The sequence below is a fragment of the Orbicella franksi genome, chromosome 1 (genome assembly GCF_964199315.1).
Source record: "Orbicella franksi chromosome 1, jaOrbFran1.1, whole genome shotgun sequence".
Lineage (NCBI taxonomy): Eukaryota > Metazoa > Cnidaria > Anthozoa > Scleractinia > Merulinidae > Orbicella > Orbicella franksi.
The window spans coordinates 23,860,463-23,875,139 of record NC_138145.1 but is presented as its reverse complement, the minus strand read 5'-3'; the positions used below and the strand labels follow the sequence as shown (position 1 = coordinate 23,875,139).

At 38.2% G+C, this 14,677-nt stretch overlaps 1 protein-coding gene across 2 annotated transcripts in view; it reads left to right on the top strand.

Annotated features, from left to right (window-relative positions):
* LOC145478309 (uncharacterized) overlaps positions 1-14,677 on the top strand; it is a 57,090-nt gene that overhangs the window by 20,739 nt on the left and 21,674 nt on the right. For both annotated transcript variants that reach the window (XM_081456286.1, XM_081456295.1), the window contains exons 5-7: positions 3,936-4,187; positions 7,492-7,711; positions 7,839-8,001. In XM_081456286.1, coding sequence (XP_081312412.1) covers positions 3,936-4,187; positions 7,492-7,711; positions 7,839-8,001 — 635 coding nt within the window. The remainder of the gene's footprint in view (positions 1-3,935; positions 4,188-7,491; positions 7,712-7,838; positions 8,002-14,677) is intronic.

Here is a 14,677-nt window from a genome sequence, read left to right as displayed (position 1 = left end):
GTCAGGGCAAGAACTTCTACGCCCTAAATTTTTTCTAAGTATGTAAATGTCATTTACACTGTTCAATTTACCGAGTAAAGCTCTTCGCATTTTTTTTTTCTATTAGTACTATCTCACTTTTGAGGAACATTTCCATATTAAGTGTAAATACTGCATATTTGGGGAATAACCCATGTACCCCCAACCAAAAGCAGTCGCACTAATAAAATGAAATAGTAAATCAAATGAAAGTAGAGCTTTATTTGCACACAGGATTTACATGTACAATCGTCTACTCAACATTTGGACTATATCAGCATTTCACCAAACCGAACTAATTGGACAGACAAAATAAAACGAGGAAATCTACATTATAAACACAATAATTATGCATATCACTTCATCTGAGTATCAAAAGCAGATCCCTTCTCAGTGAAAGGTAACCGAATGAAAGAGAGGATAAAGAAAATTCGTTTAAGCTTGCAGTGTTAAAGTTTAATAATTATTCACGCTTAAATTTGAATATTACAGTGTGCATTTTTGCCGACGGCTTAATTTAGCTTTGCAGTCATTTTATCGGCGGTAGCTTTGCCAGTCTTCAACCAAATTAACCTGGGAATTCACCCAAGCATTTCGCCAAACCGAATAAATCGAACTAACAAAACGAGGAAATCTCCATACTTTGTAATCACAATATGCAAATCTTCACATAGGAACGTTAAAAGTAAATTTAGCAAATCCTGTTCGCTTCGGCTTAAAATGGTTTGTACACCTTTCTTGGTTTTCAACAACAGAAGAAGAAATTTTAGCAGTCTACGTGGCGGGTGTGCCAACTAACACAGAGAAAACTTCAAAACTCGCGCGGCCGTGTTTACAAATACGGTTTTGGTTAAGCTTATTTTTAGACGTGAGGTTATAAGCTTAGGTTGATGACGAAAATTGACAGAAAGCTTAATTTGTTTACAACTTACAGCAACCTCCAAAGCGACCCACGTGTTATTGTTTAGAGACGAGCGAAATTAAAACGATGCAATTTTTAAAATCTCTTACAGCATGGCTTCAAATAAGGAAGACTTTTAATGCATTCCAATTGAAAATAAGCTTATATCGCCGAGGCAACTTGTTAATTTTCATAGCAAACGCAACAACAAAAGTCACTTACCGCAAGTTGGCAATATCAGTTCGGCTAGTGTAAATCTTCCAGGCAGAAACTTGCAGCAAAAGTTGTGAAGACTGAACTGAACTAATCTTTTCGACAGATCAACGAATCAACCACTTTTTCCCGCTGTGTTTACTGTCTTGTAACACTCGGACATGTTTGATTTCTCTTGTTCATCACCTGACCAAATCATGTGACTTTTCTTGCACGGCTGCACAGCGTCACAACGCGTGAATTTTAAAACTTGGCACTGCAGTCTTCTGAGTACTTTCACATTTTATCTATGGCCCTCGATAGCTTTGGTTAACGGCATTGTTCGGTATTATTTGACTTCCTTTCTCTAGCCCTTGACTCGCTATAATTCATGGCATTGTTCAGTACTGTTTCGCGTCCTTCCCCAGCGCTGGCCTGCTCTTTTTCGCGATCTTCTTCGCTACTTCTTTGCCTGTTAATTCTTGCTTTCTTTTTAATTCCTTCAGTGCAACCCTATCTTAAAAACATTAGATCAACCTCCGCTATCGTTTGTTGACATAAGAAATAGAAATGAGTGTTCCTTTCTTTAAAAATCCCGCCGAGAAAAATGGCTTTCTTCTGCTAGAGACCGAGGGTGCATGTCTCTGTCGACCTATTAGCTGGAGTATGGCCGCCATGTTGGGCAACTCCGCCGTTGCCGTCGTTGTCGTCGTCGTGCGCACGCGCCCACGAGCAATACCGCTAGCCATGAAAACCATGAGAAAATTCATTCGCGGGTTTCCTTTTCTTTCCCATATGAGTATGGGGCTCCGCTTGGCGGCCCTTTGGGCCGCCGGAGCTCCGCTATGATTACAAGCAACTCACTTTTTGAGCATGGCTGCCTTTGGAATTGAAACGTTTAAAGTGTATATGACATGAAAAATAATTTCAGCTTATTTGAGGCCTTCCAAAATATAGAAGAATAGCAGTTTTCTTTTTGAAATATCTTTTTTTGTTTTAGAGATATTGACCTTTTTCTGTTATGCAAATTAGAGCAGTGATGACGTCGTATTGTTTGCAACTAAAAATGTTAAAATACTGAATAAACAATATCTCTAGAAATATTGAAGCAGTGTTCCTGGAACTTGGTACCACAAATGTACATCACAAAAGAAAAAATCATATGGAAACCTGGGATGGAAACCTGCCTTTGCACTTAGTTTGTGCTCTCCAAATTACCCTTGTGTATCATAACCATAGACAGACCATTGGGTATTTATTCCAAAGTCGTCAAAGAAATGTTCATTGGTTTGAATCGTATCTATGTTTGAATCTTTTCCTTTCTTGCTAATTCCTTTCCACTACTTAAGGTGAAATAAAAGCATGCAATTCTTGACATTGTAAGTACCATACACGAAAATATGGACAAGCGCTTGTTCTCATGTGGTGTATTCATTGACCTGAAAAAGGCTTTTGATACAGTCGATCATAAAATTCTTTTACACAAGTTAGATCACTATGGTTTTCGTGGTGTTATAAATAAGTGGTTCTCATCTTACTTGGATGGTCGAACTCAAACTACGCAAATTGGCTCTTATATATCTAAAAGGCAAAATACCACTTGTGGTGTACCGCAAGGCTCAGTCCTAGGCCCTTTACTTTTCCTAATTTATGTCAACGATATCCAAGAATCCTCTGACAAACTTAAATTTTTTTAATTTGCTGACGACACGAATGCCGTATATGCTGACAAAAATCTTAAGTCTCTTGAGTCGACTGTAAATCAAGAACTCTGCAACTTGTTCGATTGGTTAACGGCTAATAAATTAACCTTAAATATTAAAAAAACAAATTTCGTTATCTTTAGACCAGCTCAGAGAAAACTTACTTATCATCCCAAAATTATGATATTCGATAATGATCAACAAAAGAAGGTGGCTCTAGAATGTAAAGAATTTGTGAGATATCTAGGTGTAATAATTGACAATAATCTTTCTTGGAAACATCATATTGATCATGTAGCTATTAAAATAAGCCGAACTGTAGGATTGATTTGTAAACTACGGCACTTTCTGCCAAGACAAACTCTTTTAACTATTTATAGATCCTTAGTTACTCCTTATTTAACTTATGGTTTGGTGGCCTGGGGCCAAGCATATAAATCACACCTTGAAAAGCTTTTCAAGCTCCAAAAGCGAGCTCTTCGCTTTATTTATTTTTCTGAGCGAAATCAACATACGATTCCTTTATTTATTGATGCCAGTGTTTTACCGTTAAAATTTTTGTATTATGAGCTTTTAGCTAACCTTATGTTTGAAATAAGACACAGAAATGCTCCTGGAAACATTCAAGATCTCTTTCAAGACATTTCTGATATTCATTCTTACAATATTCGATCCTCTGTCTCAAATAATTTTTACACACAAAGTTCTAGACTCTCAATTCAAGTGAATTCATTTTCTAGAATCGGAACAAAAATTTGGAATGAAATGCCTATAGATTTAAGAAAGCTTCCAAAAAATGTCTTTAAGAGGAAAATAAAACAAAACATGACCCGGCTAGATTAGCTCAGCTATCCGCGGGCATGTTACAATTGTAATTTTAATTTGAGAACAAATAAAATGTATGTAAAATGTATGTAAGCAGCAAAATTCTTCCTCTATTTCATTCTTTCATCCTAGTTCACAGGCTTGATTATTTCATAATTATATTCATCATCTCAAACCCTTCTGTACTAGGAATGTTTATAAGCATGTTAGTTTTAACTTAAATAACTGGCTAATAGAATTAAAATTCAGTATAGATTATAAAATACAAATTTCGATTGGTTTATTTATCCTGTTAGGATTGTAACAGCAATGATCGTTACAAATGGACCAACAACAATACCCTACCATGCAGTGACAATAATAGGAAGACCAAAGATGATCATTGTGTGAATGGAGTATGTGAGGGAACACCTGACAGCTGTCTTTCATGTGAAACACATGATGGCAGTGGTGGCTGTCTGATTCAGCCTGGATACTGCATTTTGGATGATGGTGGCAAAAGAACATGCGTTGCTAAGAATCAAAGTAAACCTGGAAATCCTTGCCAGGTGGGTATTGACCTCTAGTATTACTATACTAGAAATAGTCCTCACTATGACTACCCTGCAGGTGACTCAGAGTGTGCTGAGAATTTAAATGTCTTTTATTCTTTTTAGTGCGAAGTCCGAACGACGGAGTACTATTGAGGTTAGAATAAACTGTTGGGAAAGGTACTTCAATTAAGCGAAATGTTACTTCCTGATCAAAAACGTGGCCTTCATGTGTGTGTGTGTGTTTGTACATTTGCATATTCTAGGGGATAGTAGGAGTTATTTTTTGATCACTGCATCCAAGACAAACATCTCGTTGTGTGTCATGGTTTTCTACTAGATGGTAAAAGGTAAAATTCAATACTTGCAACTGAAACACACCTTTTAAGACTTCAAAATGGAAAGGAACAAACATCAAGAAGACTTGATCTTTGGTAAACAGACTAATAACGGTTTATACGCAATGATATCGAATTGCAAGAAGGTCTGAATTAAAGATCTCCCTGAAAACCGCGCTACGGAACATTGCGGACAAGTTTAAAATGGACTTTCATGTCTATGATGTGGAAATATCGATTGCTAGTTCAACCAAATGTATCACATATTAAATTAACATTATCTTCTACAATCCCAGACAAAATAGTTGGGACACGAAGCAAGTTCTCCCCACCCCCCACTTACAATGTTGATAATCAGGAGACTTTTTCCCTTTTTGTTGAAACAAAAAAAAAATGCAACGTTTTCCAACATTGATTAGGGGGGATGGGGAATACGTGATCCAGCTCAACTGTCCCGACTACTTTTGTCCAGGATTGTCTGAAAGAGATATATGAAGAATTTCTAGTGAAGGTAATGCCAACGATTGTCATGGCATCATGATATTTTAGAATTTTGATTTTGGGTCAATGACATAAACTTTGTTTCTGTAAATTGGACAGAACTTTGCCCCGCTAATCTAGTTTAAGGCTCTGTGCAGATATTCGTGGAATATAACTCATAACCGCCTGTAATAAAACGAAATTTACGATCTGCTTCGAGCAAAATGGCATTGAAAGGAAGGTTAGAGCTCGTGTCTATTATTTAGGACATTTTCGAGGATTATTAATTCGCAAAGTAGCAGATCTTTGTGTCGTTTCACGGAATAGTGTTAAATAAATTGATTGAAGCTTATCCGTGTACAGTAATCAGATATATCACGATTACATGTGACACAACAACTTCCGGGTTCCATGCATTTAATTAACACACATGAATAATGACAACGGTTAACCATTTTAAAGCCAGCGTTTTGCAACCTAACCTTTGCTGTTCTTCCCAATTGACAGAAGCTAGAAAAATTTCTCACTTCACATCATTTGAAATGCAGGATGGAAGCAGTTTGGTGGCAAAATAGTGGAGTTTGACACTTGAAATATGGTTAATCGCTTGCCGCAGACAATAAGTTAACTATGTAACCTCCCTTTCTCTTTCAATTGAATGGTTAACCATATAAACCTTCTCGCAAAGCTCTGTTTTGCTAGTTCTTGATCCCAAACAATGTTAAATAGTTTTTCGTAATTCCTGTAAAAAGGTATAATTCGAATGACACGAAGCAGTTTGGAACCAAAATGTTTTACCAGTAATGGTTAATCATAAGGGTTAATTGCGGCGGTTAACTGGATGACACTTCTGAAGCCGACAACACACCTCACTTTATACGCGTTCCAGTATTAAAAAGGAAAACGAAGAGAGACATGCATAATTTAACCATGTTTAGGTAGCAGCAATGCTTTATTGCAGTCCAGTGATAAACTCTACGAAACAGCCACGACAAGGCGAAAATATCCACTTTCTAGGCACCCACTGTTTCAACTGAATTTGCATCATTTCTGTTTCGAGCGAATCAACCACCCCTCTGATGAAGTAGACAAGATCGTCGTTTTCAGTGCAGGATATAGAAACATCCTTTTCAAACACAATATCTTGTGCATAGTTGGATTTTAGGGGCGAACAGGTGAGCTGTTTGCCCCTCGGGAAGCAATGGAGGTTCATGTCACGGACTTATCAATCGCCTGCCGCAGAGGGTCATTTAGAAAGATGACTTTACGTTCTTAAGTACCTACTCAGGTAAATCTTGTTGTTGCATGCTGTTTCTTTTTAGTAGCGCTCGTTAGCTGTACTCGAGAGACAGTACAACTCCCCTTTTCTCTAACCTGTGTTACAGCGAGTGGTGTGACATTCTTTAGATTCTTCTTTCAGACAATCCCAGACAACAAAGTTGGGACACGAAGCAAGCTCTCCCCTCCCTCCTCTTACAATGTCGATAATGAGGAGATTTTTCCCCTTTTTGTTGAAAAAAAATGCAACGTTTTCCAACATTGATTAGGGGGGATGGGGAATACGTGATCCAGCTCAACTGTCCCAACTACTTTTGTCCGGGATTTTAGAGAAGGGGAATTTCTTGTGATAAACTTATTCATTCGCAACAGATGAGCAACAATGCGGATGGATAGCAATATTAGCTTACTTTTGAACAACACATATTGAATGTATCCTAATCACTATTTTCCATTAGCACATTTATGTCGTTCACCTATTTATTATTACATGTATGCAGTGTTATAGATATTAGCCTTATTGCTACCGTTAAGTGAAGCTTGTTAACTTGACCCTTACCGTTTGGAACCGCTCGGTAGCAAATGGAAGCATTAAGGATTGCAGTGGGTATTTTGTTTGTCCACGTGATGTGGAAACTGACTTGAATGTGCAAGTCTTTTTCAGACAGTAAGTCCATGTTTGGAGACAAAGAGGCATATAATCAAGACCATTCAGAGTTTACAAGACCTTGTCTTTCACTCATTCGGCTCACTTATACTTGAAGTATTTAGGGAAAATGGATGTATAATTATCTTTAAGTTAATAACTTCCAGAGGCTTTAAATTCACCAAAAAATAGCTTCTGCATGTCTTGCGTGCCTATGTTTAATAACATAAGTTGCTAAAAGAGTTGAAACACCATTCAAAGCCCACAGCGTATCATTTGTGAGGGTACAATTAATTTATGGGTGGATGTATACTTCATGATCAGTGTTACTAAAAGTCTATGACTGAAGGGAATTAAGCATTGGATCTTACTGATATTACTCTCTGCCATTGCAATACAATCATGTACAGCGGTGTCATTAAGTGCTGCAACCTAGTAACAACTGGACATGCTTTAGAGGTTGTGAAATGGGATGTGCAGGGGTTGTGTCTTGGAATGATACTCTCTATGTGTTACAGGGAAATCATTATGTAGTGTGTCAGATATACACAGTTACACAGGTATGTTTTTTTCATTCTAGTGGTGTGATCCTGGAAAGAGCACCAGCACATGGTCCAGTCGTGATGGTGTGGCATGTGATGATAATGACACATGCACACGTGGAGACACGTGTCTAAGTAGCCTATGTACTGCCACACCTTTCACTTGTAACTCTGTGTGTCAGTACTGTAATGGCGACAGCTGCACTCTGAAGACAGGATTTGGATTTGCGAATGACAACTGCATGTGTAAGATAGCAGGTAACTAAATTTTCACCATTATATGTCCTTGATCTTAGTTGTTTATTGTACAAAATAGGAAGTAGAGAAGTGTACATTTCAGGGAAAGCTGTCAAATACTAAAGAAGCAATGCAATTTTCCATACAGGTCAGGACTATGGTCATCAGCAGTTAAACCCATCAAACCAGTGTCAGTGGTGTGATTTGTATAATACAACGGCTCGTGCTAACAGTGTTTGGTCTAATCGCCCCGAAGTCCTTTGTGATGATGGAAACAAATGTACAAAACAGGACACATGCAAGGCTGGCAGGTACATACCTGTATAGTATTTTCTTAAAGGGAGGGTGTCATGGCCTGTGCATGTGTAAGATTGCTTTTCCATAATTGTCTGAAACATCTCTTTTCAGAGGAGATTTTTAACGGTAACATGTTATTTTATGGCTAAGAGAAAGAACATTTCTTAAAAAACTAAACTAATTTCACTTTACTACTTGAGGTCAGGATGCATTAAATGATCTTAAACCCGTTTGTGTTTCCATAGCCTTCAAGTCGGAGTGTGATCAGACAACTTCGTAAACATTTTTTTCTGCATTATGTCCCCCTGGATTTCTGAATGTCTACTGACACCTACATTAATACAGATTCCACAGTAGATTTCTAGGTTTAATGCACCATCTCAAAGTAACTTGAATGCAGATTCCGCAGTATGTAATGATTTAGAGATCAAGATGCGTTACATAGCCTAAAAATCATGCCATATTTAGCTGTATTTCGCTCTGCTTACCGCCAAATTGCAATGTGATTGACACATCTTTTAACTTTTTGGTGCTAACCATGTCATGTAAATATTTTTCCTCTGTGACATCTCCGTAGATATCTAATTCCGAAGTGCGTAATGATTTAGAGGACACAATAACTTAAATAGCTAAACAATCATGCCCTATTTCACAATAATTACCATGTGACTGCTTCCCAGGAATGGAATGGGTTACCTCTTCAGATGAGAAAAGCAGAGTCACTTAGTACTTTTAAAAACTCTCCTTGGAAATTGATTTTTACTGATCAGCAGTCTCTTAATCATTATTTTTACTTTATAAATGAAGGGGTGAGTGCAAAACCATGCTAAGTGACGATTTGGGTGAAAAAAAAAATTCGCGAAAGGGCTTGAATTTTTGCATGTGGCCTTCAATGTAATAGAAAAACATGGTCCTGTATTTTTTCCACTGGTTTTTGCTTCGTTTATAAAGACGCCGCTAGGAAAACGGAGTGGTTTTTTTGCATACCCAATATCTCGAAAACGAAACGAAGCTTAGCGAAAAAAATACGGGACATTGCTAAACATACCTAAACAAAACTGCATGCGAAATTTGGAGCGTTTTCAACAAAGTTCACTTTTGATTAAAATACCAAACGCCCTTTTTCCGCCGAGGCCTTCAAATAAACGAAGCCGGGCCTTTGTTATGATAAACAGAACCGATCCTTTGTTATGATAACTAAGTCAAGCCTTTGTTATAAGTCGAAGTCTCGCCTCGGTTTATCATGACAAAAGATCGGCCCGCCGCGATCGCAAGGACTTTGATTTCACTTAGGAAGCAGCAAAATGTTAATTTCACGCAACGTATAAGCTGAAAATGTTGATTTCAGGTCTAAATAGGTTTATAAGTTGATTTCACGTTAACACGTGACGGCAAGGAGGTTGATTTCACTTAGAAACCAGCAAAATGTCAATTTCACGCAGCGCATAAGCTCAATGATGTTGATTTCAGGTCTAAATAGGTTAAAATGTTGATTTCACGTTAACGCGTGACGGCAAGGATGTTGGTTTCACTTAAAAATCAGCAAAATGTCAATTTCACGCAGCGCATAAGCTCAATGATGTTGATTTCAGGTCTAAATAGGTTAAAATGTTGATTTCACGTTAACGCGTGACGGCAAGGATGTTGGTTTCACTTAAAAATCAGCAAAATGTCAATTTCACGCAACGCATAAGCTCAATGATGTTGATTTCAGGTCTAAATAGGTTAAAATGTTGATTTCACGTTAACGCGTGACGGCAAGGATGTTGGTTTCACTTAGAAATCAGCAAAATGTCAATTTCACGCAGCGCATAAGCTCAATGATGTTGATTTCAGGTCTAAATAGGTCAAAATGTTGATTTCACGTTAACGCGTGACGGCAAGGATGTTGGTTTCACTTAGAAATCAGCAAAATGTCAATTTCACGCAGCGCATAAGCTCAATGATGTTGATTTCAGGTCTAAATAGGTTAAAATGTTGATTTCACGTTAACGCGTGACGGCAAGGATGTTGGTTTCACTTAGAAATCAACAAAATGTCAATTTCACGCAGCGCATAAGCTCAATGATGTTGATTTCAGGTCTAAATAGGTTAAAATGTTGATTTCACGTTAACGCGTGACGGCAAGGATGTTGGTTTCACTTAGAAAACAGCAAAATGTCAATTTCACGCAGCGCATAAGCTCAATGATGTTGATTTCAGGTCTAAATAGGTCAAAATGTTGATTTCACGTTAACGCGTGACGACAAGGATGTTAGTTTCACTTAGAAAACAGCAAAATGTCAATTTCACGCAGCGCATAAGCTCAATGATGTTGATTTCACGTGAAAACGCTCTACAAATAGGGCTGACAGATTCACAGGTTAACCCTTCTGCGCAACGTACGGGTCTCCATACATCTGCATGTCCGCTGATCCCAGAAGTTCAACACTGCAAATCATGCCGATTTGAAATAAAATCAACGCAACCTGGATCACAAATCTATGTTACAATCGATCGCTACTTGTTGGCCATTATTATGTTTAAACAATCTAGTTACCAGTTACCATTACCATCACCATCACCATCACCATCACCATCACCATCACCATCACCATCACCATCACCATCACCATCACCATCACCATCACCATCACCATCACCATCACCATCACCATCACCATCACCATCACCATCACCATCACCATCACCATCACCATCACCATCACCATTACCATGACTCACTCACTCACTCACTACGAATACAAACTGGGAAATATGAAAATAAAGGAGCATCAATCCCAGTAGAGGAAAGAACATGCTTAGTATGCAAAGAAAATTGCATAGAACACGAACAGCATTCCTTGATGTATTGCCAGGGGTACGCTACCATAAGAGTTGAGCTCCATTCTCACATTTCAAACAAAGATGCACTTTACGCAAATTTGAGCGATAACGAGAGAACTAAGTACTTACTTAGAGCTGACAATAGAGTTACATAAAAAATAATAGGTAAATTTATCAACTTAATGTTTAAAAAAAGAAAAGAGATTCTCAACTTACAAACGAAATGAGCATTATAATTTTTATTTAATTTTATTTGAATTATAAAAGAATCAAGTGAATGTTATTTCTTATTGTACTAGTTAATGTTAAACCTTTATTGTAAACAGACCAATACCTCCCTTTGGAGAGTAAGGCGCAATAAAGATATACTATACTACTATACTATACTCACTTACTTACTCACTCACTCACTCACTCGCTCGCTTACCCACTCACTCACTCACTCACTCGCTCACTCACTCACTCGCTCGCTCGCTCACTGACTGACTGACTGACTGACTGACTGACTGACTGACTGACTGACTCACTCACTCACTGACTCACTGACTCACTCACTGACTCACTGACTCACTGACTCACTAACTTACTAACTAATGCAGCATGTTCCATACATCTTTCAAAAACATATTATAATAAAGTTTCCATATAACGTGCGCTCTAATTGGCTGAAACAGCGTGCTTTATTAGAGAACAGAGCACGGTTTGATGACGGTAAATTGGCTTCCAAATTTTTGCTTCGGAATTTTGACAAATTTGACCCAAATTAAACATCCCCTGTGACTCAGACAAACGCAGTGAAAGCGAGCTATTTTTCTGCAGTAAATATGGCTCACAGAGACCATTGTTAGCAACAGCAGTGTTAAAAGTGTACTAAAATAACAAGTTTTGCTAGATTCCCGCCGACAAAACATGTACAGCTGTAGCGAAATAAACAAATTCTCAACCTAGACAGTGCTTCGATAGAGACATATTTGTTACGAAGGCAGAAATTATACTAAGAAGTAAAACAACGACAGAAAACAACAATTGAACTGTCTCTGTTTATGATGAGAAGCTTTATTTTTGTAAATTTACAATTACTGAAAAATGCTCATTTGCTCAAACAACAGTAACATGCAGTGTAGTAACGCTCGTTCTCCGGTCATCTCAGCGAAGTAAACCGACGAGTGGTCAGTGAAAAACTTGCTCTGATATTCTCTTCTGTGCTCGGAGTAGATCCAGTGGGAGCCATTAAGTCTTTCTAACTTTTACGCTAGTTCGGGCAATCTTGCTGCATGCGGCTACCAGCCGTAAATAACTGTAGCTCCTTTCAAATTCAACTCGGCATTTCGCATTTTCATCCACAAGCTTTGAGCTCCGCGTTTCGTAATTCCCACTGGAAAAGTGCTCGTTTTCATGGGCCACAATACGGCCGGATTCCTTTGAACTGTAAACCTTTACCTGCGTTTAGATCCGTATTTAAAAATTAACTTAAAAGCGAACTTTGAAGGCATCGTTCTTCTCTCGAAAGTCGCTCAGACTACTCGAAACTGAAAGCTTAGCTGAAGTCCAGTTTGTGATTGATAGCTGTCGCTTCGTTAGCCAATCAAATTATTTGAACAATTCTAACAAGGATTGTGATTGGCTTATTTTAGCGTGCTTTATCAGAGAACAGTGCACGGCTGACGCCACTTTTGCTCGTTTGGAAAATAAAGTTTGGTTTGAAAATTCAACCGAATGCGTGGGAAAATTATCTGATTCTTTATCATAAAACAAATAAAGAAGCCCCGACTGTGCTCTGTTCTGTTGTAAAGCACTTAGGAAGCGGTAGAGTACTCCAGAAGTAGGGAAAAACACTCGACTACGTCTCGTGTTTTCCCCTACACTTCTGGAGTGCTCTACCGCTTCCTAAGTGCTTTACAACAGAACAGAGCACAGTCGAGGCTTCTTTATTTGTTAAGTGTTAACTGTCTCATACTGATTCATAAAATGAGGAGAAAGCAGAAAACATTTGTAAAGAGGAAATGTCAATTGAGCAGACGTGGCAAATTTCAGGGCTGGAAATTCCCTAAATTCTCGACAACACGTCGAACAATGTCTTACAACTCATTTGACTCGTTCGAAGCCATAGTTGTTTTTTGAGATAAAGCATGATAGAATGACAAAAGTATGCTGCATTTGCCACCCTTCTAAGGCTGTATCGTATTTCACTATATGGGACAACTGTCCAACTGGTCAGCATTCTATATTTCTCGACTCACATTTTCATTTTCTCGACTAACATTTTTTTTTTTGGCGCAACATCTGTTTGGTAATATATAGACTTAGCCAGGCCTAAAAGCAGAGCTCCTGATTGCAATAATTAACCATAACGGAAAAAGAGGACTTGTTTTTCGTGGATCAGCAACTGAAAAAAAAAAGACCAATTGTGACCATGTAATTGTTCAGTGTGTGGTTTCACCAACTTTTCCAGTTAAATTTTAACAAACTATACCCATTAAGTGTACCTAAGATTGTAGAAATTACGTACGCAATATATCAGGGACTTCCCAAGAGATGTTTGTGCCAGGAATATGTTGAAAGAAAAGTCAACAACAAGCCAGGGGTTAATTTGCACCCCCAAAAAATACCCATAATTGAAAAAAAACACACATTTGTCTTCTGCATCATTTATAAAAAGAGTTTACAAAACTGCACATGATGTAAGGACATAATGTGTATGTTGATATTTACAGAGTTGTTAATTATGGCCATAGTATGCACAATTTCGCTCTTGTTTGTAGGAAAGAGTCACTAAGGGTTTTTATCTTAACTTTGTGACTTACATGTAATTATATATTGGGTCATCGGCCATTTGCAGAAAAAAACTGTGAAGAAATAACTAAAAAGTAAATAAATTAATTAGAAGGGCAGAAAATTACTCTTTTCTGGTCCATGGCATCAAAAATATGAAAGCTACATTTCTTGCATCAAAACAATACGACCATGCCACAGAAGTTATCGAAATTTTAAACTATCACGAGAACTGTTAAGGTGTTTTTGTTTTGACTGAGTTTGCTTTTGTGCCAGATAACTGACTTCAGTCAACAGCTCAGGTGGTAGAGCACTTGGAAGAATCACAGTGGTCATGGGTTGCCTTAGAATTCAATTTAGTCCTGACTGTTTTGAAGTTTTGTTTCTGTAACCGATAAAGCAGCATGCATAAATTAATTGCAATGATCTTTCCTGCAATGATATTTTATCATTTTTACTCAAGAGTGCTCTCCTGACTGTTTACAAGAAATCATTTGCGTTGATGTAGTAGTTTTAAACCAAAAGGCCCACTTTATGAGCTACATGTATTACAACTGGAGGGCTAAATTCCAATTAATGTCGTTGTTCCTAGCGAAAGTAAGTTAACCGTGGCGACTTGCGATTGAACCAGAGCTATTACTCAAATACAAACAACTCGTGATGGCGTTAATGGGGGAACACTGCCTTGCGTTTGGTTAGCCCATGCGACTTCCGGCGATAGCGTGACAAAACAACCTCACTTATCTCCCCAGCACTACGAGCTGAATGACAGACAGCACGTGCTGGATCGGACAAGAGTATCGGTTAGCAAGCGATGTTCAAAGGCGATGAAAAAACAACAAGCTTGGGGGAAGTCGCTGCGCAGACTTAACCGCACCACACAGGAGTGACCCCTTGTTTATTATGCAGGAAGACATGACCAACCTCGTCTCCAAAGGGAGGGAGGGAGGGAAAATTAAACGATAGATTTACAATAAGTAATAGCTACGTTGCTTAGACGAACTCAGAATGGACTCCGAACAGTTTTCCGAGCTTTTATACGGAGACGTTCGTCTGCTTGTAAGCCAGTAGAAAAGGCTGTACTACCGAACA